Source organism: Cydia amplana, chromosome 13 (assembly GCF_948474715.1).
Source record: "Cydia amplana chromosome 13, ilCydAmpl1.1, whole genome shotgun sequence".
NCBI classification, from domain to species: domain Eukaryota; kingdom Metazoa; phylum Arthropoda; class Insecta; order Lepidoptera; family Tortricidae; genus Cydia; species Cydia amplana.
Genome location: NC_086081.1, coordinates 10,542,677 through 10,568,939, shown reverse-complemented (window position 1 = coordinate 10,568,939; position 26,263 = coordinate 10,542,677). Strand labels below are relative to the sequence as shown.

Below are 26,263 nucleotides of genomic sequence, written 5' to 3'. Positions count from 1 at the left end.
CCCTAAATGTCGTCCACCTTTGATATTTGCCAGAAAAGTTAGGGATTGTTAATTTAGGCAGTTTTACCGAATTTGACCTAGTGAAAGTATTTTCCTCATTGTTGACCTTTGACTGACGTGAATTAAAACTTATGAAGTCAGCCAAACCATCTTTCAATTCACATTTATAATCTGTGTATTCATCCTCTGTTTTGTCATAAGTGTCCTCAATAATATAACTTTTTGTTTTAATAAGTTCTAAATCATATGTACGCATCAACTCTTTGTGTCCTTGTCTAAATTCAGACCATAGCTGCTCTAGGGTGTCTAGTCGACTCTCTATATAATGCTCCGTTATGCGTTTAGTAGATTTTTCAAAATTAACTTTTGCTTTGAAAATACGTCTAGACAAATCATTTTGAAAGTTTAATAATGAATCCATGATGCAATACAAATGACTAACTTTAGGCAAAACAGAGTTTGAATTTAATACAACTACTTAACTTTATAGCACTATAAAATAAAGTTATAAAAAACCATAAAAATATTTGAAAATTTTACAAGTGTTTGAATTTTGATACATTTGAGCAAAATCGGGCGTGGATTCCCCGTTCCAACAGGATTTTGCGTCTTATTCTAAGTGTCTACTCTACTAAATTATTCTAAGTTAATATTCCATACAAACTGCTACCAAATATTTTCTATGTCCATGTAAACAATCGAAGTCTTCAAAGTAAATATCTTCTTGTAAATAAAGTTTAAAATTCCATAGCAAAATAAATATTGTTCACAAGGTTGAAAATCTCTTGAGAAATGAATTTAAAAGTACTCACGGAACACACTTGACACACTCACTGAACTGACGTTGTGACGTCACACTTCGCTGAACTCCTTTTCCAGTTGCTGGTACTAGATGGCGCCACTTGACCTCTCGAACTGCTGCCACTCGTATCCGCTTCCGTATTTAGCTTCGGCTACTCGTCGCTAGATGGCGCTAGCAACCCCAGCTAGCTGGAAACTCTACCCGGCCTTTGAAGCAGCGATCCACTGCTAAGCACGGGACGAAGTGCAATCCGCACTGAACTCTCAAAAAGCCACTGGCTTATCCGAATCGAGGGACCATGTACAATTTTGGACTCTGGTTTCGAAGGGAAAGCGTCAAATCAAACACCTCGTTATGAAAAACAGCAGTATGTTTAATCGGGCTGAACTAAACTCCACACAAATCCTCTCAAAGTACAAAAATAAATTTAAATATCTTATGAAGTCCACGATAGACCACCGTTCGCTAGTTGTAGAAATCAAAAGTGACATCTACCGGGAAATTGAGTAAACCACATTAACTAGGCGTTTTATACATCCCAGTTTTTTATTGTTCTAATTTTTCCAGAAGTTTATAAAGATTTTTTGTTGTTGCAACTTTGCTCGTAAAATAATTATGTAGTATTTTGTGTCATTTTAAAGTTTAAGTACTTACGTAATCGTACAGGTGCCATCTTACCAATACTCTACTGAAGAACGATGTTAAATAATATTATGTGGGGTGTGCGGGTGCGGTTGTCAGGTCATGTCATACCTACAGTGTTTTTTTAAGGATAATCCGCTGAAGTGTTTCATTTCTTGTCACATTCGGAATTTATTATTAACTTACATAAAACCAAAAGCTATAAGCACCAGCCTTAAAAAATATATAGGTACTAATATTCGTCGAGTTGCTAAGCAAAATACCACATGAAGAAGAGTTATCTACGTCCAAAACAAGAAATGCTCGAGACGAGGCACTCGCACCATCTCATTTCCCGAGAAAAACAAGACAATGCTTTTAAGCGATTCGCCTAATGCTAGAGGGTCCACCGCCCGTATATTAACATTTCGTATACTAAAAGACGTTTTCCTTACCAAACTTTAAGAGAATTTTCATAAACATGAACCCACGCGATGTTGAAGTTAAAGTAATTGAATTTAATATGAAATAAGTAATATAATACGTTGTTTTTGTTGAGCTTAAGTTTTTTATAAAACATTTAAATACATACCCAATTACGCTTCAATAAATAAGGACCATTGTTTAAGTATTTATTGAACGTAAATGATGTAATGTGATCGTTTATTGATACAATAGATATTCACACTTTCTTATTTAATTTTCAGTTTTTCAAACACAATATTGCATCGAATAACCAAGCCGAGGAGTTTACCAAATTGCTTGTGTTGTTCTAATTAAACTTCCCAATATTCTACGTTCCAAATCTAATAAATAACATCCTGTTTGTCACCATCACCTGTAATGAATTAAGATTAAAGATTGAAAGAAAGATTGGAAAGTGTTTAATACTGGGACTTATTGAAAACTTCTAAATAGTATAATGCGATTTATTTAATCAATAATATTAAACTATTCAAGTCGCTCGATTATAGATTCGCGACTGAACACCAAACTAGATTATTTAAGAATAAGATGCATTGACCTGTCCAGTGTAAGCCGTATCTCGTCGAACATTGATTACTTCGCAATCAAGGGGACTTCTCAATTTTCTTATTGATAATTTGCATGTTTATGGACATTCTTGTAGGCGCTATGTAAATTCACACGTCTGCCCTCATGATTTATACTGTAACGAACAACATGAATCACTAGATATCGTGACTGCACGTAATTGCATTGCCGGTCGAATTAATTTCTTCAGTTAGTATTTTATGATACAGTTTTTGTAATTGATTCCGTGGCGATATCAATAAGTTTGAACACTTTTACGGGTGCCATTTATTTGCTGTATTGAATATTGACACGTATTTTATACTATACTTTATTATTAAATATTTAGTTATAAGAAATTTTGGTTTTAGCATAACTAATTTACTGATAAACTGATTTACAAAAGTATTTGTTAAAGAGATAAAATTAACACTTAATTATTGTATGTACTTACACTTACTTACTTACAGCCTTAGAGTTGTAAAACTTTACTGCTTAATTGTCTCGCCAACAGCAATTACGAGTACATGCACATTAAAGTATTTAGATATATTATAGCTGTACTGTTAAAACTTACTTTGACGTAAGTCAGTACAGTAATGTAAGTCGCGCAGACTTCAACATAACTGAATCTTATTCAAACTAGCTCCAGTAAATTTTCTATAAACAGACCTCCATACTAGAACTATGAACGGATACTTAACACAATGCAACGCCGCTTTATCACTTCTAGTCGCGCCAAAAAAGCAAAGCCATGTTCCATTGTAATAAAATGTAATGATGGTAGGTGAGGGAAGGTTACTTTGACAGAGGATACTAAACCCAGAGGAAAAGTAATTCTATCCCGAATTATGACTTTATCCCGAAATGAACCATTAAAAATAAGGTTTCAGCGGTCGTTTTGCTCGGACTTTGATATTTGGCAAGGCAATTAAATGTATACTGCTATCCTAATTAGCAGTCTCGTAATACTACCTACATGTATTTAGTGGTGGGTAATGGTTATGGGAATTTTGAACTACATACTTAGTACAGCATGGCAAGTAGAATTTAAACATAGGGAAACCATATCGCAGGGAATGCCTTCGTAGGTTTTTCATTATGGGTAGGTAATTCGGAATGTGACCCCATTGTCTACAGTACTGGTTTGCAGTCGGTCAACTCAGGTTTGAGGCTTCCTGGAAAAGCCCGGCCGAGAATTACAGCAGTCAATAGGAATTAAGAGGAAATCCTAGCAATCGTGATCGGTTTTTTAATCCGATAAACAAGAAAAAACGTCGAGTAAAACTAGACTTTCAGTCCTTTAAAAAAGGCTTATATTATTTTAGCTAACATTTACCTACTGTTTAGTTTATCATATAATGCATGGTCTTATCTTTTATCGAAGAGACGTGAGACATGTATCTGGCGATAAAACATGCGTGCATGATTTGACTGTCTTGTAACAATGTTTACTTAGTTATAGTGAAAACAGGTTGAATTTCGGTATTGTTTAGTAAGGTATATTTTAATGTATTGAATAAATAATACATAATTAAGTGATTAATGTTCAAAATGGCGACCACAAGCGATAGAACGCCTATAGTAGAGGAAATGGAAACCGAACATGGCGAAACGGAGAGCACAACAACAGTTGATAGAAATTCAGTTCCAGTTTCGAGCAATCACGAACTATTAACAACTTCATCGATATCCGCATCTTTTCACATACCATGGAATTTTGTGCGATCTTTCTCTAACACAATGGTGTATACTCTGATTGGTGGCAGTTCGTTTGTGACTTTGTGGTTTGGAATGAAATCTCCGAGCGAAATGACCGTTTTTCAGTGGCATATTGTGCTTTGCGTGATTGGAGTAAGTTCATTACCTACCTAATTACTCTTATTTTAATGTTCCCGTTTATACGGCGGTATCGCTTATCGCAGAGCTGAATATAACAGTACCACGCAGTACCTACTGTTATATTCACTTAGCGCCAGAGATAATTTTAATTTCAAATTCTCTTCTTAGGATAGCAATCTCATATCAGCGTTAAGATACCGATTAGGGATATGATATGATATGATCGATATGAACAACGGTCACGATAGTTTTCAAGTAAATCCACGAAGATGCGCGAAAAGGGGCGTGACACAACATGTCAATATTACCTATGTATTTTTAATATAATACATACTTACTCGTACCTATTTAAATGTTTCGAATTATTCTAATGGCATGTGTGATAAGCGTAAGTATAAATGTGTTGCATTTTCATGTATCAAAACTACTAAATGGCACATTTCCAATGCTGAAGTCATTGATCTAATGAGCTTGTTCGACCCTAGCCTTCGTCGCATAATCATTGTCATGCTCGCCACCACACCGAGTTCGCGGAATGTGTTTGACTATGCGTTGATTAGTTTCTACCCGCAACCACATAACTGTACCTACGTTACGGAGACACGTACATGAAGAATAGTGTCACGCGTACATGAATCTAGACAGATTAAGCTTTCAAACTGATTTTTTTTCTGCTGAATTTTGGAGTCTTATGAAACCTCCGAAGAAATTAACCCACCTCAAAAACTTTTCACGAATCCATAATAAAATTAATAACTTTGCTCTGACGCTAACCTTTAATAACGTAATATCTGGGAGAAAACATATAAAAATTAAAAAATACGTGTTTTCCCAGAGATAAGATAAGGGAACAAAGGGTTTGTACATTGTATACTTTCTTATGTACAAATAGTGTTTAAGTACATACATTACGTAAGACCTAGCTAGATCGGTTTTTCGCCCCCGAAAACCCCCATAATATAGCAAGTTTCATCGAAATCCTTTGTCAATTTAAAATGAGGAGTCCCCAAACGTTTTTCTGTTTACACACCGCAATTATGCCTAATTTCAGTACCAACTTCTTATGCCGTACGCCATGATCTGTCTTCAAAGCGACAGCTGGATGTCAGCGCTGTCGTACACGCACCGTCGCCGTGCCCATTGGATAATGCAACTGCTGGGGTCAATATTGGCCTTCGTTGGCTCAGTCATTATGTCGGCCCATAAGACTGTTAACTTCAACTCGCTACATGGAAAGTTCGGTATGGTTCGGTAGCCTTGAGCGCTACCTACAATAAATAACATATGGGGTCCCGTTGTTTCCCATAAAGTTTTAAGTCATAATGTATTGTTTGTCATATTATCATTAGTCATAAAACTGAAACCGTTAACATTTCAGGATTTTCGTTAGGTTATCCTATAGATAGGTTAGGTTAGGTTTGTTTTATGGTAATCCTGAAAAGTGACACCTTTCTGAAATAAATCAATTATGACAAACGAAAATGCGGGAAAACAATACATTATGGCATAAAACTATTTGGGAAACAATAGAGACCTATATGTTATAACATATATTACCTTAACGCTGTATGTAAGTATATGTACTTACTGTTAAAGCTTTAACATCATCATCGCTCACCAGAAGAAATTTTGAAGAAAGGATGGCTCAAACTAGAACGCACCGGGTTCGGGCCGAAGCGTCCGACAGTTCATTTTGATGATTTATGACGGGAATCACCTGACGCTCTCTATAGAGAAGGAAGTGTCGGACGCTTCGGCCCGAACCCGGACCGTTCTAGCTTGAGTCGTCCTTAAGATATCAATCCATCTGTTTTAATGGGCCTGGATCCGATTTAAAAAAATGAAAACTTTAAAATAAATCAGGATTTCTATGCTACCCTACCTAAGCTGTAATAATATTTTGTAATATTTCTGTATCTGATGTAATTTCAATTTTGACGTGTAATATGTACCTAATAATATTATTTAATAAATACGTATGAGTATGATTTGGCAAAGAATAGATCAGGGGTTTTATTTATTATAACGAAAGGGATTTGTTTAAATACATTTTACTCCAATGCAAAATTGCATTATTTTTGTAGCAGCGTGCACCCGCGCACGTACTACATGATGATACCATATTTAATTATCTTATCTACATATCTTAACTTTGTCTGTTTTAATCCGTGTGATAGCATGTTATTTTTTGTTATGGTTTATTTTTCCTAATTGCACATTTTATCGACTTTCTTCTCCAATAAAGCATTCAAATCGATTTTATGTCTAGTTTTATCGTGACGGTTTTTAATCATGAAGGATTATGTGATATTAATAGTCTGATTTAACTGTATCAGTCAATAAAATCATAATATTTATCACACTTCCTCGATATTCGCACGTAGGTCGTGTTTTACCCTGTTTCATCGGTCATTATATAGTAGGTATAAGCATAGGTATATAATAACATAGGTAAAATAATTATATTGACTCATAGTAATTATTCATATACAGGGTGCTTCCTGTAACAGGAGCAATAAATTAAACTGTAGGCTGTACTCCTCAAACTGACCAACATTTCTTCAGAAACTTTTAAAAATAACTTATGTTTTGATTTTTATTACAATTTAAAGACGCAATGTATTGAAAATTTTGATATGTTTGAAGCGTGACAAGCAACGTCAAAGTCGTCAAACACACTGATCTCAGCGTACATTGAATTGTATGAAAAAGAACGTATTTATTTTGTATAAAAAAGAGGAAGTCTGAAGGATTCATAATTTTTAAAAGTAGTTTAACAAAAGTTTTACAGTTTGAGGAGTACAACATATGTTTTAATTATTTGCTCGTGTTACAGGCAACATCCTGTATACTATAGATGATCACATAAGTGTTAATATAGAGGATTATTAGAATTACAAACAAAAGATATCTACTGCATATTTATGTACCTATACCTAAGAGAAACACGCCTATAAAATACTAACCTCATTTTAAATACTATTGCTTTGTATTCTCTCGTCGCCCATTAATACCTAGTTAAATTGTATTTTTCTAGCTTTGGCGGCCCTCCTCTTCACCATCGTGAGCCTCGCCAACGGAGTCTCCTCACTTTATGCGAGGCAACTGCGCCGCTACATGCCTCCAAGAGTTTCCATGCTCTCGCACTCACTAATTGGCACTTTAGCTTTCTTACTATCTTCAGTTTGTCTTATTTACGGATATCTGAAACACTCCTTCACGGAGTGGGCATCGCGGGAATTTGGTTACGTTCTTATTGCCATAACTTGTATGTATACTTTTTTGATATGTTTTTCACCGATATGTAAGTTCTCTAGAAATTTATTTGAAGTGATTAAGAGCAAGATATTTTAGTAAGTGAATCATGTATTTGTCTATAAATTATTAGTTAGTCATACAATGCGGACGTGACTGCACACCGTATAAGCTTTTTTATTTCTAAAATAAAAGATGTTTTTACGTATTTATATTACGATAATAATGGCGAAAAGGTAGATTATTGATCTCAGTTACACACGATAAAAATAAATTGTCCTTTTTAATACATATGATAAGAAACTAGTAGGTAGGTAGGTACCTCATAAAGAAACATTAAGATAAGATTTCAAGATACAATTTATTCATGAAAATTTATGCTAGTATCAGTTTTAGAGTGGTTATAATAGTGCATGAGAAACAAATAAATAAAATGATCTCATACACCCATGCTTTTAAATTTTGTCCTATTCAAAAGTGTAAAATATTTCCACACAATATATTTGTCATATTTAATATTATATGGCAGACGCGCCGTGGAACACAAAATAGAGTCCAGGAGTCTCGGTCAAAGGTCTACACACTACTGTGAACATTGTCGCATTTATCAATAGATATGGCCGTATATCTCTAACATTTAGCATTGGCAACAATACTCTATTCCAGAATGTGTATATCGAGGCCCATTACTCTTTCCAAGAGTTTCCTTTATACGTACAGATGCCATAAAGATAGGTGGAAGCATCTACGGTCGTTATCCGAGATCGGTTACCTGTGCCCCAATCGAGTTTGTAAACGATGTGTCTCTGTATTTTATCCAGATGTAACTTAGTTTTATTCGATAATATGTTTGTTTGCGTTTTGGGTCTGTTGTGTGGGTATTCATACTAACGGGTAGATCGAATAAAATCAGTTGCTATCGAATACGCCTTTCTTTCACTTCATGGTGACAGCGGTGCCGTATTTTATTGTATATTTCACGCATTTCGGGCAAGTAAACGAGTTTCGTGCAGTTTATAGTGTGTAACTAGTGATAAATTGTGTTTGTGTAAACAATATGGAGCATGCGCGGCCTCCGCCGGAATTGTGCCTGGAGGGTGGCCCGGGCGCGCGCGCCGAGGCGTGGCGCCGGTGGTACACGCAATTCCAAGTATTCCTGAAGGCTTCGGGAGTTTGTAAGGAATCAAGTGACGTGCAAGCCAGTTTGCTGGTAAACCTAATAGGGTCGGAAGGTTATAATGTATACTTGACCTTCAAATTTACAAAGGATGAGAGCCGCGATGACTTGCCGACCTTAGTAAAAAAGTTTAATGATCACTTTGGGACCAAACAGAACGAAACGATGGCACGATTCAAGTTTTTCTCTAGGAACCAGGAAAGTGGTGAATCTATAGACGAGTACGTAACGGCACTGAAAATACTCGCCCAGCAGTGCGAGTTCAAGGACCTCGAGGAGAGTCTAATGCGTGATCGCATAGTGTGCGGTGTGGCCAGCAGTAAAGTACGCGACCGCTTGCTCAGGGCGGAGGATCTAACTTTAGATAAGGCGGTAAAGATTACTCAGGCGAACGAGATGTCAAGTGAAGAGAAGCGCCAAATCGAAGAGTCCAAGGTTGCCGGGGAACCGTCAACGTCGGCAGTGGATGTGCTGTATGGAACCTCGGGACAGTATCCTGGGGGTGGCCGCGGCAGGCGCCCGCAGCGCTGGCGGGGGCGCGGCGGCCGGCGCGGCGGCAGCGCGGCGGCGCGCGGGGCCGGCGGCCCGAGCGCGCCGGGCCGCTCCTGCCCTGCCTGCGCGAGTACCTACTGCGACGGAGGCCAGCGGTGTCCAGCGAGAGGTGCAAAGTGTTTATTGTGTGGTGGTGCAGGTCATTTTAAGGTAAAGTGCCCATTTAAAAGACAAAACAAAGTGTATCAAATTGAAGAGGACGGTTACGGTGACGACGACGAACTGTACTTCATCGATGGGGTCGATGTGGACTCTGATTATCATAAAGACCGCAAAAAATGGTATGAAACTTTACTAGTTAGTGATAATCGTAGGGCCGAGACTTTTAAGCTTGATACTGGCTCGGATTTAAACGTTCTATCGATGAAAAATTTCAAAAAACTGGGTCTTGACATTACTAGTATAGAACCAGATAATATAAGGGCCGAATCATTTTGCGGAAATTATGTACCTATGATCGGTTCGTGCATTATTAATTGGTTATATAAAGAACGTTTATATCCGTTGCGGTTTGTTATATGTCGTGACGATAGAAAAAGTGTTTTGGGCAAATATGCTTGTGAGGACTTAGGTCTGGTCAAGCGCATATATTCACTTTCCTTAGATCATTATGAGGATCTCTTTCATGGCCTGGGTAAATTGCCGGGTGAGTATACTATTACCGTCGAGGAAGGAGCGCAGCCGTCAGTCTGTCCGGTTCGCAAGATACCTATGGGCGTGCGTGATAAGCTACAGGGTGAATTAGATCGTATGGTTAAAATGGGGGTCATTAGAAAAGTGTCCCATCCCACACCGTGGGTCAATGCGATTGTAGTGGCCGCGAAAAAAGACGGCAGTATACGCGTGTGCCTCGACCCGCGGCCGCTTAACCGCGTTGTGCGCCGCGCTCGCTATCCCCTTCCCGCGCTCGGCGAAATTGCCACAAAGCTGCAGGGAGCGCGCTATTTTAGCAAACTTGATGCTCGCTCAGGTTTTTGGATGGTACAAATAGACGATGCCAGTGCCGACCTATGTACATTTGGGACACCTTTTGGTAGGTACCAGTTCTTACGCCTTCCGTATGGTATAAACTGTGCGTCTGAGGTGTTCCATTCTAAGGTTCGTCAAATTTTAGAGGATCTGGAGGGAGTCGAATCGTTCGTCGATGATATTATAGTCTATGGACGTACTTTAGAGGAACACGATGCAAGATTGAAGTCGTTGCTAGACAGATCACGCGAGGTAGGTATTAAATTTAATAAACAGAAGTGCGAATTTAGAGTCCAACAGATTACTTATCTCGGTCACACGTTTAGTCATGAGGGTATGCGTGTTGACTCTGAGAAGGTTAAGGCGATCGAGAAGATGCCTTCTCCACACGACCGAGCGTCTCTGGAAAGGTTTTTAGGTATGGTGAATTACTTATCCAAATTTATACCTAACTATTCAGAAGTGGCGTCACCTTTACGAGCCCTGTTAAAAAAGAACACGGAATGGTGCTGGGAGCCGCAGCACGAGGCAGCCGCCGGACAGCTGCGGGCGTTGGTGAGCGGCGCGCCCGTGCTGGCCCTGTACGCGCCGCGCGCTCCAGTGCTGGTCTCGGTAGATGCTAGCCAGCACGCGCTGGGTGCTGTGATCCTTCAAGCAGACCGGCCCGTTGAGTTTGCGTCTGCCACGCTGACAGACGCACAGACCAGGTATGCACAAATTGAAAAGGAGCTTCTTGCCATTGTCTTCGGACTGGAGCGATTCCATCAATATGTGTACGCTCATGGTGACGTCACAGTCGAGACGGATCACAAACCTCTGGAGGCATTGTTTTCAAAACCTTTAGATTCTGTGCCAGCGCGTTTGCAGAGGATGATGCTGCGCATACAGGGTTATGATTTCAAGGTCGTGTATAAGCCAGGTAAATATATGTATGTTGCAGATACGTTGTCTCGAGCACCCCTCCCGGATAACATTAGTGACAAGGTATCCGAGGAAATAAACAACCAGTCATGTTTCCTATTGGAAAATGTCAGATTCAGTGACGGTAAGTTACGTACAATCAGACAAATGACCGCAGAGGATGAAGAGTGTCAGTTAATAATTAAATATATACATTCAGGTTGGCCGCACAGTAAATATGAAGTCAACGAAAAAGTGCGAGGACACTGGTCGTTGCGAGATAGCTTTGAATATGTAGAAGGTATAATTTTCAAGGACAATTTAGTATATATTCCTAAAGCGTTAAGGTCAGAAATGATAAGTCGCGTGCACGACGGACACATGGGCATCGATCGTTGTAAACGGCACGCGCGAGACGTCATGTTCTGGCCGGGAATGAGTCGAGACGTGGAGCGCCGCGTGCGCCGCTGCGGGGCATGCGCCGCGCGCGCGCCGAGGGCCCAGCGGGAACCTATGCTGCCGCATGATATACCCGACTTGCCATGGGTAAAGGTAGGTTCAGATATTTTCCAATACGGCTCGAAATATTTTCTTATACTGGTTGATTATTTTTCTAATTTTATCGAAGTAAGTCAAATCAAAAACATAGGAAGTAGGGCAGTCATAGAAGCCATGAAAGATCAGTTTGCAAGACACGGCATTCCTTGGGTTTTAGTTACGGATAACGGACCTGCTTACGCATCAAAAGAGTTCGCGGGTTTTAAAAAAGAATGGGAGTTTGACCATATTACGACATCTCCCCATTATGCACAATCGAACGGTCGTAGTGAAAAAAGCGTGCGAACTATTAAAGATATTCTCATAAAATCTATAAATTCTGGTTCAGATTTCCACTTAGGACTTTTAAACTTCCGTACTACCCCCCGCGATAACCTAAGCTCGCCATCTCAGTTACTAATGGGACGCACGCTCAATACAAGATTACCGTCTCACGAGAGCAAACTTCGACCGAGCCGAGATAATAGCCGTGACTATGAGCAAATGGTACGTAACCAACAGACTAGTAAACAGCACTACGATCAACGAGCACGGGCACTGCCGGAACTACAGCCGGGCGACCCGGTGCTGGTGGTGGATGGGCAGCGCAGGAGACAAGCCCGTGTCGAGTCACGAGCAGATCAACCTCGTTCCTATTTCGTGACTGATCGCTCCGACAAGCGGATCAGACGAAACAGGCGCCATTTAATAAAACTTGAGCGAGGTTCACCCGTGAATGACAGCAACGTTGCTGACAAATTGCCGAGTGACGAGGAAGCTTGGTCGAGTGCCGACAGCGACAGGCCGCCGTCGCCCGACGGAGCCGGTGCAGCTCCTGGTTCCACGCCAAACTCGCAACCGCATACGGAAAAATCTCGCGAACCTAGACAGGCGGCGGTTAAGGCACGCATTAATATGAAAAACTATATTTAATTCATAATTTTACCAGGTCAGTGAAAGAAGCTCCCTTACAGTTATTAAATCAAAATAAAATTTAATATAATGTTACAAATAAATTAATAAAAATGTAAAAAAAAAAAGGAGAATACCTATAGGTCATATTTATCTAAATAGGCTAAATACTTAAAGTTAAGTTACGTGCATGCAGATATGTATATTACAGAGTTTAAAAATGAAGAATGAATATTTGTTTTGTAATACTCGTATGCGTCAGCGTCTATTGATACCTAGATTAATAGATTACGTAATGTGCATGTAGAAAAGTCAGCTGTTAATACAGTTACGCTATTATATAATAATATATAACGCAAGGTATCTTGTTTACTATTTTGTTAAGATAGTAAGTAATAAGTGATATACTTGTAGTAGCATTATAAATGGATTGTTATTAATTTAGTTATATAAAGATTATTATTAATTATTATAATCCAATATGTATAACTATTATACAACAATATAATTTTCCATTAACTTTATACTTATGTAAAGTTAGCTTCTATTTCCAGTGCAATTATAATAATGTACTTTATGCATAAGTACTTATGGCTTATTTTTGTAACGAGGAAGATGTTGTGTGGGTATTCATACAAATATGTACTAACGGGTAGATCGAATAAAATCAGTTGCTATCGAATACGCCTTTCTTTCACTTCAGGGTCGTAAACAAAACGTCATTTTCGTCACTACAATTTTAGATGTTTCGGATTTATACAATACACTTAGGTTCTATAGGTAGTAGGTACTAATAAAAAAAGTGATTAGTCATTATCTAGACTAGAGCTATCTTAGGTAAACATTAATATGGCAATGTTTCTTAGCTGTAATAAAGACATGTTGATGACTGGCAAGTGAAATGTGACATCTTAATCCATGCACCCTTAGATTGCACCATTTTTAGAAAATATAATATTAGTTTCAACCAAGGTTTTAATTTCACAGAAAATTTACCACACCTAATCAGTAAAAAGTATAGGCATACTAATCTTATGAACTTCATCTTTGTGTTCTTCATTTTTTAGATTTTAATGTTGATGCCTGATTTTCAAATCGGTTGATATGGTAGAATACTTCACAAGTATCAAGACTATTTAATACTTTTCTGTGGTGTTGTCACATACTGATTTTCAAAAAACTACTTTTTAGTTATCACTGCAGATATAGCTTTATTAATGAGTATACACATTAGCTTACCGATAAACATAATTGAGATTCAAAAGATTCCTTATTAATTATTTTTAAATAATACACGACTTTTATTATAAAAAGAGATAAATGGGTTGATAATGATAATGGTAGTAAAGATGGCTACAAATATGATCATTGCCGTGGTAAAGCTATCAGATGCCCAGCTTCTGAACTCGATTCTGTCCAAACCGAAGCAGAGGGCGATGGAAGCGGTGGAGAAGCCCACGATGCCGAAGCAGATGTGGGTGAGCTTGGAGAGGCTCGGTGGAACGCGGAACTTGCTGAGCTCGTTGGCGTAGAGTGACGTGAGACCGTTTGCCAAAGACACTACTGAAAATACCATGGAGAGCTGTGCTGCAAAATTAACAAAAAAATATATTAATAATGAGGAGTTACAGTAGGTTTATGTTACTTATTGAAGGTCACTTATAGCTTTAGCATTATTTGGGTGTTCTGGTAAAAAGTTTCTAGATTTCAAATAGTTACTAAGATATAGGTAGGAGGTGAAATCATTAATAGAGTGTTATGTTGAAGTAATGTTCAGCTGGTTAAGTAAACAGGCAGTTTGACTCTATCACAAAGGTAGTAAGTATAGTGCTTTAAATTGTTCCATAATTATTCTAGCTATCTACGTTAAACTATATCCGAGAAAAACTTGTAATTGATTTACAAGACCGAAGTGAACTCATAAGTATAAACCATTTTGAACGGAACCTTAATAATATCGTAATAGTGAATATATTTACCAAACATTCCATGGAAAGTATGAGACATTGTGTTCCAATAGACGCCCTTGTCGACGACCTGAATATGGCAGCCGGCCAGGGTCAGGCTGGAGCCGAGCACCTGCAGGATCCAGTGAGCACGGCGCTTGTGCACCAGCTTCAGTCGCGACGACCAGCCGTTGTGGGGGCTCAGGCTGAGGATGGCTTGGCCCATCAGTAGTTGGTACTGGAAATATAACGATATTGACGCAGGTCTTTCGTATTTTTGAAACGAGAATATTTTTTTTTTGCATTAGCCACAGGAAACCTCCAAGTTATTGTAAAATACAACATAGACTAGGAATCCTCTAGACGGAGTTTAGAGCAATTATTTTATGAAACCGATGCTGCCAAAAATACTGGGGTGCGGGGGACGAGGTGAGCGAGTCCCGTGCCGTGATTGGTCCGTTCAAAGACACGGACGACACACAACGACACTTTGACTCGAAGATGGAGTAAAACTACCGTATATTTGTGGCAGAGGGGGTAGCGCTACTATGCTCAGTCTAGAGGATGTCTTGTCTGTGGCTCACAACTATAGAAAAATTTAGTATACAAAACTGTCTCGTAAATACATAGGTACTATAAGCGAAAAATTTTACGATATGATGAGCGTCTCGGAATTACCTCTATAGTAAATAGTTATGATACGATAGGCAGCCCACAAGATTGTAGCAAATGTATTATGTATGTATGAAGTCCCTGATTATACAAAATGCGTTGCGTACGCATGTAAGAAAAAACAAACCCTTTGTGTATACAAGAAACTAAACTTGTAACTCACCCCAAGAACGCATAAAATGACGTGTTGTGATGTAGCATCGGTCGGGAAACCGTCACGTAGCGCAAACAACAATGACACTCCCACAATAATCCCTATAAGAATATGACTAAGCTGATTGAATGACGACTGAAAGATGTTCAGAATGTAGTCATCCTTAGATTCTGGTAAAGTTTGCTTGCCATTATCTGTCGCATTATGTACAATCTCGGGGTCACGGTCAATAGGCGAATCGGTCTCGTTTGGCAGCATTTTCGTTTTATGTTATTTTAATAAGAGATTCCCTAACTACAATCGAAGAAACCTGTACGTTTCTTGCTTTTATATAAACTTTGTCTTATCGACAACAATGGAATATGATTATATGGTTTATTTGATCGATGCTAAAAAAACACAATACAAAGATTGTAGGTACTGATATTCAATTTAATGCACTTATATTATAAATGTTCAATACGCTTTTAAGTGGGCGTTTATTATTATTGTTGAAATTCGTGTCTACTTAGGATTCGCAGAAATTTTAGGTTAGGTATTCCTATTCAGAGTCTCGAGCAATCCGTAAGATTGAAAAAACGGCTCAAATCAAAATGTTCGAGAACCAACATTTTAGACAGCGAAGAACGAAACGCTGCAGTTACTTGCAGAAACTTACTTTACTCATTAATTTAGTTCTTGCACTATACTTCGTTTTTTTAGCATTAGAAATATGATAAACAATCTTGATGAGTCTTTTAATTGAAAAACACGTTTTAAAAATAAGTCTCGTCAAATATGTAACAATTACGAATCCAATAGGATCATTTATATTCTTCTGCTTTCATAAGTAGTAACTGATTTTTAAAAAGCGTTTTTCAATTAAAAGACATGTCAAGATCGCTTACCTTCTTTCTAATGCTAAAAAAAACGAACTATAGGTATACTACTACTCGTATTTTTTCTGTTTTGCAGCAAATACCTAATATTTTTGTTGGTTTGGCATCGCCTTCAAAAACTAAGTAATTACTCGGATGGTTATTAATTTGCTTATTATGTATTAGGTAAGTACTATTAATGACTTTTTGGCTGAAATTTGTTTTACGACGGGATAGGGACTGGGAGGGGATAAGGAGTGGGGTATATAAAAATTATTTTGTGCTTTTCAGTGGGCTAGTTTCTTGAAGGCGGTTGCCTTTTTTAAAAAAATTAACGAAATTGAGTTATTCTGGTTTCGTTTTTTTATTTAATTTTTTTACTATTTTTATTTTTATTTTTTACGTTTTAGTGATATTAGTTATTTTTTATTTATAAATTAGCATTTTTTTTTTAATTTCTTGTGGATTTATTTCGAATAATTAGATTAGCTATTTATAAATTAGTACTAACCTACAAAAGTAAAAGCCACCGACTGTATTGTGAAGGTCGAATCATTGGATGGTTTACCCTTTATGAAATAAGTAGGTACTGTAGTCAAATTAGATTAGATATATACAAAATACTGATCTTGCAGTCAAACTCGTTATCGGCCAAATACACTTTGTTTATTATAGGATTATAATGATCATATTCCTATTTCTTTACATTTAGTACATACTTGGTTGTTATCATTTTGATACCTATTGTTTGTCGTTCAAATTGAGTCGGACCAAGCTAACTCTGCACAGACGAAATGTATCAGCATAAATATATTTATAACTTTCATAATAAATAGTATGCATTGGACAGAGTCAAGTGGCGGGAAAGAGGGGAGGCCTTTGCCCAGCAGAGGGACACACTAATAGGCTAATAAAATAATAATATAATTTTTACTTTTTTCCGTATTGTTAAAAGCCAATACGCAGTGGCCCTTGTGTTGTGACCACACGCAACCACCCTGTGTTGACAAATCAATAGGCGACAAAGTCGTCACGTGTCATATCCCTTCGCTATTTTATTGATTGTTGTTATTACCTATAAAATTGTCCGTAAATGTTTTTTATTCCTGACTAATTTATTGGTGGTTATTAATTATTTGGACAATTTAAAATTAAATAATGTCACTGGTACAAGTCACATCATTAAATATTGTTAATGATCATCTATAATGCTTGTACCCGTATTAATTCCAGCATTCCATTGTCGAGGGCCAATATCGGATTTCATCACCCGAATTCATAATCGTCCGGTATTGCATGCTTTAAGGATACCTCACGTTAGACCGGGATGTGTCCGGGCCGGAGCTTCCGGCGGTTACTTTTCTATGATAGATGACAGGTGATCACGTGATGCTTTCCATAGAAAACGACGCTCCGGAAGCTTCGGCCCGGACACGGCCAGGTCTAACGTGAGTCATCCTTTAGTCGCGACAAAACTGATAGTTTTGTCGAGACGTATGTTCAGCAGGACGTTCTGTCTCACACTACGGCAGGTACGTGCTGTACACATATTGTGTAGAATTGTAGACGTCGAGTCATCCATGATATCGCCCAGTCTACGCACGCGTGATATCGTCACGTCCATGCAATTGGTGTGCGAGTAGCCTGGGAGCCTAACCAAGATGATGTCGTAGCTCAAACGATTGTCATATTGGCTAGGCCCCCTGATTTACGCACGCCACTGGACCACTAGAAAGAATACCATATTGAACCTTAGGGAAAAACCGAAAAGTACATTATCAATTGTATCCATTAACATAAAGGGTTTTAACCCATAAGATTTTTTGAGGTTCCGTGTGTAATTAAAAGAAAAATAATAATATTTTGATATTTTATTTTGTTTGCAAATTCGAGTAGGTACTCATAGACCACAAAATTGCATATATACCTCTAATGATGACTGCATTGATGTATGTTTTAAAATTATTAAATAAATAAATGTACCTATGCACAAAGCGGCGAACATAGTTGAGATTCAAATCCTTACTTATTAGTTATTTCTAAATAATCCACGACCTTTATTAAAGAAGGTGATGAATGGGTTAACAATGATAATAGTGGTAAAGGTGGCAACAAAGATGATAATTGCCGTGGTGAAGTTGTCAGTGGCCCAGTTTCTAAACTGGGCCTTGTCCAAGCCGTAGCAGAGGGTGATGGAAGCGGCGGCGAAGCCCACGATGCCGAAGCAGATGTGGGTCAGCTTGGAGAGGCTGGGCGGCAGACGGAGCCCTCTGAGCTCATTGGCATAGAGTGACGCAAGCCCGTTAACCATTGACACTGATGTGAATACCATGGAAACCAGTGCTGCAAAAAAAGAAGAAATTGTTATTTTTACATAACAGATTTTGGTAATAAAATCAATTATGAACAGTCTTTCTGGTCGGTCTGGCTGTCCGTCGTGAACTGATCTTATTTTGTCGTGTCGTTGTCATGTCTAATTTTGAATTTAAATGTCCGTAGTTCCAAATATGTAAGTCAGTCAGCCAGTGGTCTATGTCAGGTCGCCACGTAGGTTGGAAGCCACGACAAATGATTAGGAGTAACATTATGAGTTTAGTTTAACATTTCTTCTTTTAGGTAACTTGACGATTTCATATTCCTTGGATACACTGGTAAATTTAAAATTATCGATTAATCGTTCCTAGATTTCCATTTAAAAAGGAAGAATGATAGAAAGATATTTTCTCCAAATATGTGTAAAATTTAATTTCTGCGTTTTACTGTACGTATAGAAATTTAAATCTTGTTTATTGTGACAAAATCACAAAACATACCAAATCTTCCGTGTAAAGTATCCCAATGGACATCCTTGTCAAGGATCTTGATGAAACAGCCAGCCAGGGCCAGGCCAGAGCCGAGAACCTGCAGGATCCAGTGAACACGCCGCCGGTGCACCAGCTTCATTCGCGATGACCAGCCGTTGTGGGGGCTCAGGCTGAGGATGGCTTGGGCCATTAGTAGATGGTACTGGAAACAAAACGATTATTAAGTTGATTTAAAGAAACAATACTAATTTTAGCACGTTTCACGAAGTAAAACATAATCATAACCAATTAGACTGGTTATTACTAGCTAAAAGCCACCTCTAATTTGGTGGCGCGGGTTGCTATATCAAGGTGATTTAAATAGTACCAAAGAATAATAAATAATAATTTTTAGCATGTTTCACGAAGTAAAACATACTAAGTCATAATAGACTGGCCATAACTCGCCAAAAACCACCGATAGTTAGATTGAGCGTTTTCTAATACGGTGATCGAACTGTAGTGCGATAGCAAACCCTCTAGTCGAGCCTAAAAATAGTGATTTTTCCCTTGAAAGAACGGATTTAAACTTTCAAGATTTTTACTCATTATTATTTAACAAAACGGGATTTAATCGCGTTTAATTATTTCAGAAATGTCGGAGGTTAAATATTTTATTATACGCGATTAAATCTCGTTTTGCTAAATAATGATACTAATAAAGATTTATTCGGCAGGCGTCCGATTTTTTAATCCGTAGCTCAGTACTAAGTCCATCGCTTTCACCCCATGTAGTTCATTTTACATCCCATCAACTCTCAATAATAGTCCTTATACCCTGGCGGGTGCTTCCTCTGCGTGCATCCCATGACACGGGAAAAGGTAGCATCCGCTCGATGCACCCCTTCCATTTCATTAAAGTGTCAAAAGAGCTCTACGTGTTGGCTTCGGCTCCGCGCACGCCTCCCAAAGGTCCGGAACACTATTTTTACGTGATGGGAAAGACATGCTAATAAGAGTTAGATTTTACAAGAAAGATAATATGATTCTGATAACTTACGAGAAAATACTTTTGTGTTTAAAGATACTGAATATTCAACTTACCCCAAGGACGCACAAAATGACGTGCTGCGGCGTGGCACCAAGTGGAAGACCGTTACGCAGCGCGAAGAGCAACATTACTCCTACTGTCATCCCTATGAGGATATGAGCAAGCTGATTCAACGACAATTGAAAAATGTTCAGCTTGTAGCCATCCTTAGCTGCCGATGAAGGTAGAGGAGGTTGATTGCTTTTCTCTGTCGCATTAAATACAATCTCAGGGTCACGTTCTATAGGCGGATCGGTTATGTTCGGCGGCATTTTGGTCAACGGTGATCAAACTTGAATCTACTACTATGACATTTTAGGTATTGCCTTTATATAAAATTACCTTATCATCGTATCGACAAGTTCGACAACGATTGGATTTATTGATAGATTAGTCTGATAGGACCTAAAAAAGATTTGGCAACTCATTTCATTTAGTACTATTTTAGAACAGAAATTCAACTTTTTATTTAGACAATATATATGTTTCACGGCAGTAATGTTGATTGAAAACATACTTGGGTTACCTATATAGTCAAAAAGTCAGTTTATCCAATCCATAGTAAAAAAACTTTACAGCAAATTAATTGATACCAAACTACTATAATAATACAGTTTTTCGCATGTAATGAAATGAAAACTACTATTAGATATTGATAATATATTTTATTTAGTTTATCAACATGATTTTGAGTGTACAGTTTATTCAAAATTGATTGATTATGTTACATTAATGAATAAATAAATAATTATATGAATATGATTGAGATTCAAATCTTACTTATTAATTATTTTTTAATAATCCTCTACTTTTATTAAAGAAGGTAATGAACGGGTTGATGATAATAAAAAATGTTAAAGCAGCAACAAAAGCGATCATCGCCGTGGTAAAGTTGTCAGATGCCCAGTTCCTGAACTGGTCCTTGTCATAGCCGTAGCAGAGGGAGATGGAAGCAGCGGCGAAACCCACGATGCCGAAGCTGATGTGGGTGAGCTTGGAGAGGCCGGGTGACAAGCGGTACTTGCTGAGCTCGTGAGCGTAGAGCGAAGTGAGACCGTTTACCAGTGACACTGTTGTAAACACCATGGACACCAGTGCTGCAATAATAACAACTGTTAAGTCACGTGTTGTTGTAAATTTCCATTAGTAAATAAACTAGAGGTAAAATCATAAGTTACGCATAAGGTACAGACGGACGAAGAGAGAGGCATGGAAGAGCAAAGTGCAGATGATGAGAATATTGACATTAGAGGTAAAAAACATTACTAAGGTACGTTGATTCTTGTCTCAGATATACGACTCAAATAATATCGTTCAACATAATAGACAACATACCAAACTGTCCATGCAAAGTATCCCAATGGATATTCTTGTCGAGGACCTTGATGAAGCAACCGGCCAAAGCCAGTCCAGACCCGAGGAGCTGCAAGATCCAGTGAGCTCGTCTCTTGTCTACAAATTTGAGCCTTGACGACCAGCCATTATGGTAACTCAGACTAAGAATCGCTTCGGCCATTAATAGCTGATACTGTAAACAAAATAAAATTTAAACAAAAAATAATTATAATATGATACTCCAGTTCAGCTATAAGTACATCTCGTCAAGTGACAACCAAAACTCAGTAACTGCATTAATATAATTGAACAAAAAATCAACCTTATTTCGTACGGCTCTGAATGTTTGGTAGTACGAGTAATTTGTGAGTTTTGGTTGTTATCTAACGATCGGTTTAGGATAAAATCAAGTCACTTCAATTCACACGATTTTTTTTTCTGTAAAAAAACATTTTTTATTGTATAAAACTTACCCCCAGAACACACAGAATCACATGTTGCGGCGTTGCTCCAATCGGAAGACCATTCCGAAGCGCGAACAGCAAGTTAACTCCTACTGTGACTCCTACAAAGATGTGTGACAGCAGATTCAAAGTAGACTGAATAATTATTAGATTATAGTTATCCTGAGAAACTGTTACTGCTGGCTGAGAAGCAGCTGGCTTGCCAAGCTCGGATTGATTAAAAACATTCTCAGGATCTTGTTGAAAAGGAACATCAGTTACGTGCGGAGGCATTTTGAGTTTAAAATTTTAAACCGTCCGACGTGATCAAATACCAAGAACTGCAACCAGAGAAAGAATGAGGAGTGTTTATATCGGAATTGCTTAATCATATCAACATGGGCGATGGGAAAAGATTGCAATGCTTACATTTCGTTTTTGTAAAATTGCTTCTTAAGCTTAAGATAAGATGTGTCTCGATTAGGAATATAAATCACTAAAGGTACACCAAACACCAAATATAAATGCAGCTTACAGGTAAATTTTTGTCTACTCACAGAACCAAAATGGGTCAAACACAAAACTGTGTTCACGTCTTTCCTGTAGACATACCTACCCAAAAGTTAAGGGCTATAAAGGTTAATTTTCTTATTTAACCCTTATCCACATGAAAAGGTACTCCTTTTATTTGGATAAGTATGATAAAATCATTACCTTCATGCCCATTACCCACAAGATGTTAACTATTGTCCACAGGAGAGAAAACTTGCGTGTACATCAAAACTGTACGGTTATCTCGATGAGCATTAGTTGCCTGTGGAAAGAAAAGTACAGACAGCGATAAAAGCTTGTACCAAAAACGTATGTTATACTCGTGGACAAATTTAGAGGAATGCAAAAAAAAGTTTAATTACTAATTTTGAAATTACTTTAGGTGCTGTAATCCAGTAATTAAACCTTTTTTTGCGTGCCTCTAAGTTTGCCCATGAGTATATATACCATGGTGTTGTGCTACATTATTCACATTATTGCACATACATGCCGTTGTCAGACGAAAACGTGATTAGCATTGTCAGTATCAATGGTCAAACAAACTGTTTCTCGGCACCAGTGTTGTTAAGGTATTTCCAAGGATACCCATCAGGTACGGCAAATAAAAATGCTCTTATGCGGTAAAATAATGGAAGTGTGTTACCAAACTATATGCTGGAAATGTACGATGCAGTAACTTTAGATATTGTTACATACCTACAGTTGAATTGAATAGAAATTTGCTGTAAGATGCCAAGATTGTAAAACTTTATGGAATTTGAGCTGGGTTACTTGTTTTATCAAAATTATACGTACTAAAATCTTCATAAACTAAGCGAGATGCGAGTGTTTTACAACCATCCTGATGTAACATTCGCTTATTTTTTAATACCTACCACTCCCACTCCCATGACGATAAGCGGTCACCGTAGCTTATGGAAGCCTGCAACTCCAGGGATGTTACATGCATTCGCGTTGCCGACCCTAACTTTGTAAGTACGCTCACAAGGAACCCTTCTTTCTCTTTAATAGGTATTTTGTAGCGTGGCTACCACGCTAGACATAATTCGATAATTGGTCTTATCTAATGATAAAGAAACGCAATATCGATTAGTACAACAGATGTGCATGTTGGCGAAACGCGTTCGAGTAAGCATATCCTCTAATTATTGTTCAGTTATCTTCATACCTACTTGTATTTCAAACAATAATGTTGTGTCATGTTATATTACCTTACGGATAGTATTAGTTATGTATATCCTATATTAATACCAATTTAGGGAGGTACAGTTATCCTTAAAAAATCTTAACACAATGTTCTGACTATACTAGGAAACAAATCAAATAATTTTATGAAAACAATCTTGTTTTTTTTTTTAAAGTAGTCACACTAATATATATCAATTATAAACAGGAAATCTGACTATCTGAATATCTGACTCTAAAGAAAAAGTGACCAAGTCCACCGGTCGAGGCGGGATTCGATTCGAACCTGCTTACGATTCTGTTATGTAGTTAGATCATATTTTATTTATTTCAAGTACATTATGTCTCTTTTTCATAAAAAATATGCTTTTAATGCGAATTATTACAATATATTTAATAACGGGGATTATTACATAAGTGCGACCACAAGTGTGCGATGCACGATTGTGCGACATAATTTTTTTAACGACATTGCAATTCTGCGAAGTGATATTGTGCGACATATATCACTATTCGACCAAACTATAGTCCGGCAGTATTTTTGATCGAAGTTAAATTGTGCGACATATTACGGCTCGGCAATACTTCTAGTGCACGACAGTATTTGTGGGTCTACGGGTAATTTATTTTTAACATGGTCTCAATACTTACACTGTTTCTTCTCAAAAAACATTTCCTTTACAACTGAACTAGACGGAGCCCCGCTCCTATTTCTGGGCGCTTTGCCCTTCGGGCATCTGAAGCTACCTAACGAACCTAACCTACCTATTGATTTATATTTCGCACACACGATGATTCGCTCAAACGGCACATCGTATGTGCATCGCATAATAATGTTTCGCACGAACAATAGTTCCCACAAATGACATGTCGTACAATCGTACATCGCCTAATCATACGTCGCACTAACAATACTTCGCACAAGCGTGTGTCGCACTCCCGTAGTAAAGCCTTAATAACGTACCTAGGACATCATATTATAGACAACGTCAGGTATCATATAGGTATCAGGTCTTGTAGGTAATTGTGAAGTAATAAGTAACACAAAAGGTTCTACAATATTAATGTTTAATTTAATTGAATGCCTTTCGTAAACAGTTTTGAATGGTTCCACATTTATTATAGTACTTAAAACGAATGTTGGTTCGAAGCAGCCTTAGAAACAAACGACTATGAAATAACTTGCATCGGAGCTATCTATATTGGAGTCCAAATGAGAATAAACACTTATTAAAGGTTTGCGTGGATCTATAAATAATTCGATGCGCCAAAGCGGACGTTTCGACAAATTGCGGACGATTCCACTGGGGACTCGGAATGAAACATTGCTTAGGAATTAAACTTCTAAAGTTGCAAATCGAAATAATACCCAGTCTTTGTCAAAAAACATTTAAAACGTATGTATTAAACGTAACACTCGATTGTTCTTTTACAGTAAATTGGACGTGTTATACTCGTTAGTTGTGAGTATTAATGATTGTATGTAAATCAGTTCTCAACTACATATGTAAGTTTTCTAGAGAACCATGCAATATTATACATTATGTATTAAAAATTATTTAAAGAAAACATCAGTGTTGCTAGGATTCTTTCATGGGATTTATTTTACCGAATTTTCTCGGCCACTCAAATAGAATACTTACTTGTATAAAATTATACTATCTTTGCCCGTGGTAAACTGTTTTTTTTTTTTCAATAAAATATACCTACGTTTTGTGATTTGTAGAGCTCGGTAGCGGGCTACCAAATCCAAATTTATTTTAGTTTGGTACAAGTGTTTAATATTATGAATAAGTAGGTATCTACTTCCGATAGTCTTTAAGCCGACCACTGATTAACAGTCCGCCGGACGATATTGGCCGGTCAGTTGTTCGGAACTGTCAAATTTTTGTTCTAACTGACAGGCCGATAACGTCCGGCGGCCTGTTAGTCAGTGGTCGGCTTTATAGTAGGTATAATTATTATTACTAAAAGTTGTGAGAGGCTCAAAAGGAAACAAACCAAATTCGCTTTGCACTCGCGCGCAGCACACGAATATCAATTAACGTGTCGCTTCGTGATCTACGCATTACTATACCCCACACTTATTGATCGAGGGCCACGCTTACATCTCCCTGTATGAGGTGAGTTGGGCTTGATGTGTATTGATTTAGAATTTAGACCCGGTGTCAGCCCACACTAATTTATCTGGTTTAATTGTGTTTGTAACTGGCAAACTTCAATTTAATATTTAGAATCATGTTGCAAAAATCTGAATTAATATAGATAATACGTTTCTTTTTTGTACTCTTACGCAACTTACCTGTTAGTTTACTGCTAGCTTTCGTTAGATTAGGAAAAGAATGGGTTTATGGAAATTCTATAATTTCGCATACCTAGATCTACGGAAATCCTATATTTAAGGATGATTTATTATATTTTTCAATCGTTTTGTATAATAATTTTTTAGCATTAATTATATACAAGAATGTTAACAACAGGCATTTCTGTCGTGGACAGAGCTAGTTTTTCAAAATTGCTTAGGTTAACATTTTTGTACAGATATCTAGTACTAGGTATCTTAATCATGGGCCAAATCGGAAGCAGTAGGCCTAATTGAAATGTAGGTGCGTGCTTTGCAACTAGTACCGTTTTAGTTATACTAATG

General features: G+C 37.7%; 4 protein-coding genes across 4 annotated transcripts; 1 reads left to right on the top strand and 3 right to left on the bottom strand.

Annotated features, from left to right (window-relative positions):
* Window positions 1-4,004: 4,004 nt before the first annotated feature.
* On the top strand, window positions 4,005-7,661 carry LOC134653281 (uncharacterized). The gene is made up of 3 exons (XM_063508605.1): window positions 4,005-4,309; window positions 5,349-5,538; window positions 7,335-7,661. The coding sequence occupies exons 1-3, from the start codon at window positions 4,010-4,012 to the stop codon at window positions 7,649-7,651; spliced, it is 807 nt and encodes a 268-aa protein (XP_063364675.1). The 5' UTR covers window positions 4,005-4,009; the 3' UTR covers window positions 7,652-7,661.
* A 6,185-nt stretch (window positions 7,662-13,846) lies between these two features.
* LOC134653280 (uncharacterized) lies at window positions 13,847-15,634 on the bottom strand. The gene is made up of 3 exons (XM_063508604.1): window positions 15,381-15,634; window positions 14,579-14,783; window positions 13,847-14,186 (listed from the first exon to the last, which is right to left on the bottom strand). The coding sequence occupies exons 1-3, from the start codon at window positions 15,627-15,629 to the stop codon at window positions 13,873-13,875; spliced, it is 768 nt and encodes a 255-aa protein (XP_063364674.1). The 5' UTR covers window positions 15,630-15,634; the 3' UTR covers window positions 13,847-13,872.
* Window positions 15,635-18,218: 2,584 nt separating this feature from the next.
* On the bottom strand, window positions 18,219-20,373 carry LOC134653279 (uncharacterized). The gene is made up of 3 exons (XM_063508603.1): window positions 20,116-20,373; window positions 19,042-19,234; window positions 18,219-18,571 (listed from the first exon to the last, which is right to left on the bottom strand). Exons 1-3 carry the CDS (start codon window positions 20,371-20,373, stop codon window positions 18,258-18,260), a joined length of 765 nt encoding a protein of 254 aa, XP_063364673.1. The 3' UTR covers window positions 18,219-18,257.
* Window positions 20,374-20,884: 511 nt separating this feature from the next.
* Window positions 20,885-22,320, bottom strand: LOC134653712 (uncharacterized). Its single transcript, XM_063509105.1, has 3 exons — window positions 21,910-22,320; window positions 21,437-21,629; window positions 20,885-21,198 (listed from the first exon to the last, which is right to left on the bottom strand). The coding sequence occupies exons 1-3, from the start codon at window positions 22,171-22,173 to the stop codon at window positions 20,885-20,887; spliced, it is 771 nt and encodes a 256-aa protein (XP_063365175.1). The 5' UTR covers window positions 22,174-22,320.
* Window positions 22,321-26,263: the final 3,943 nt, after the last annotated feature.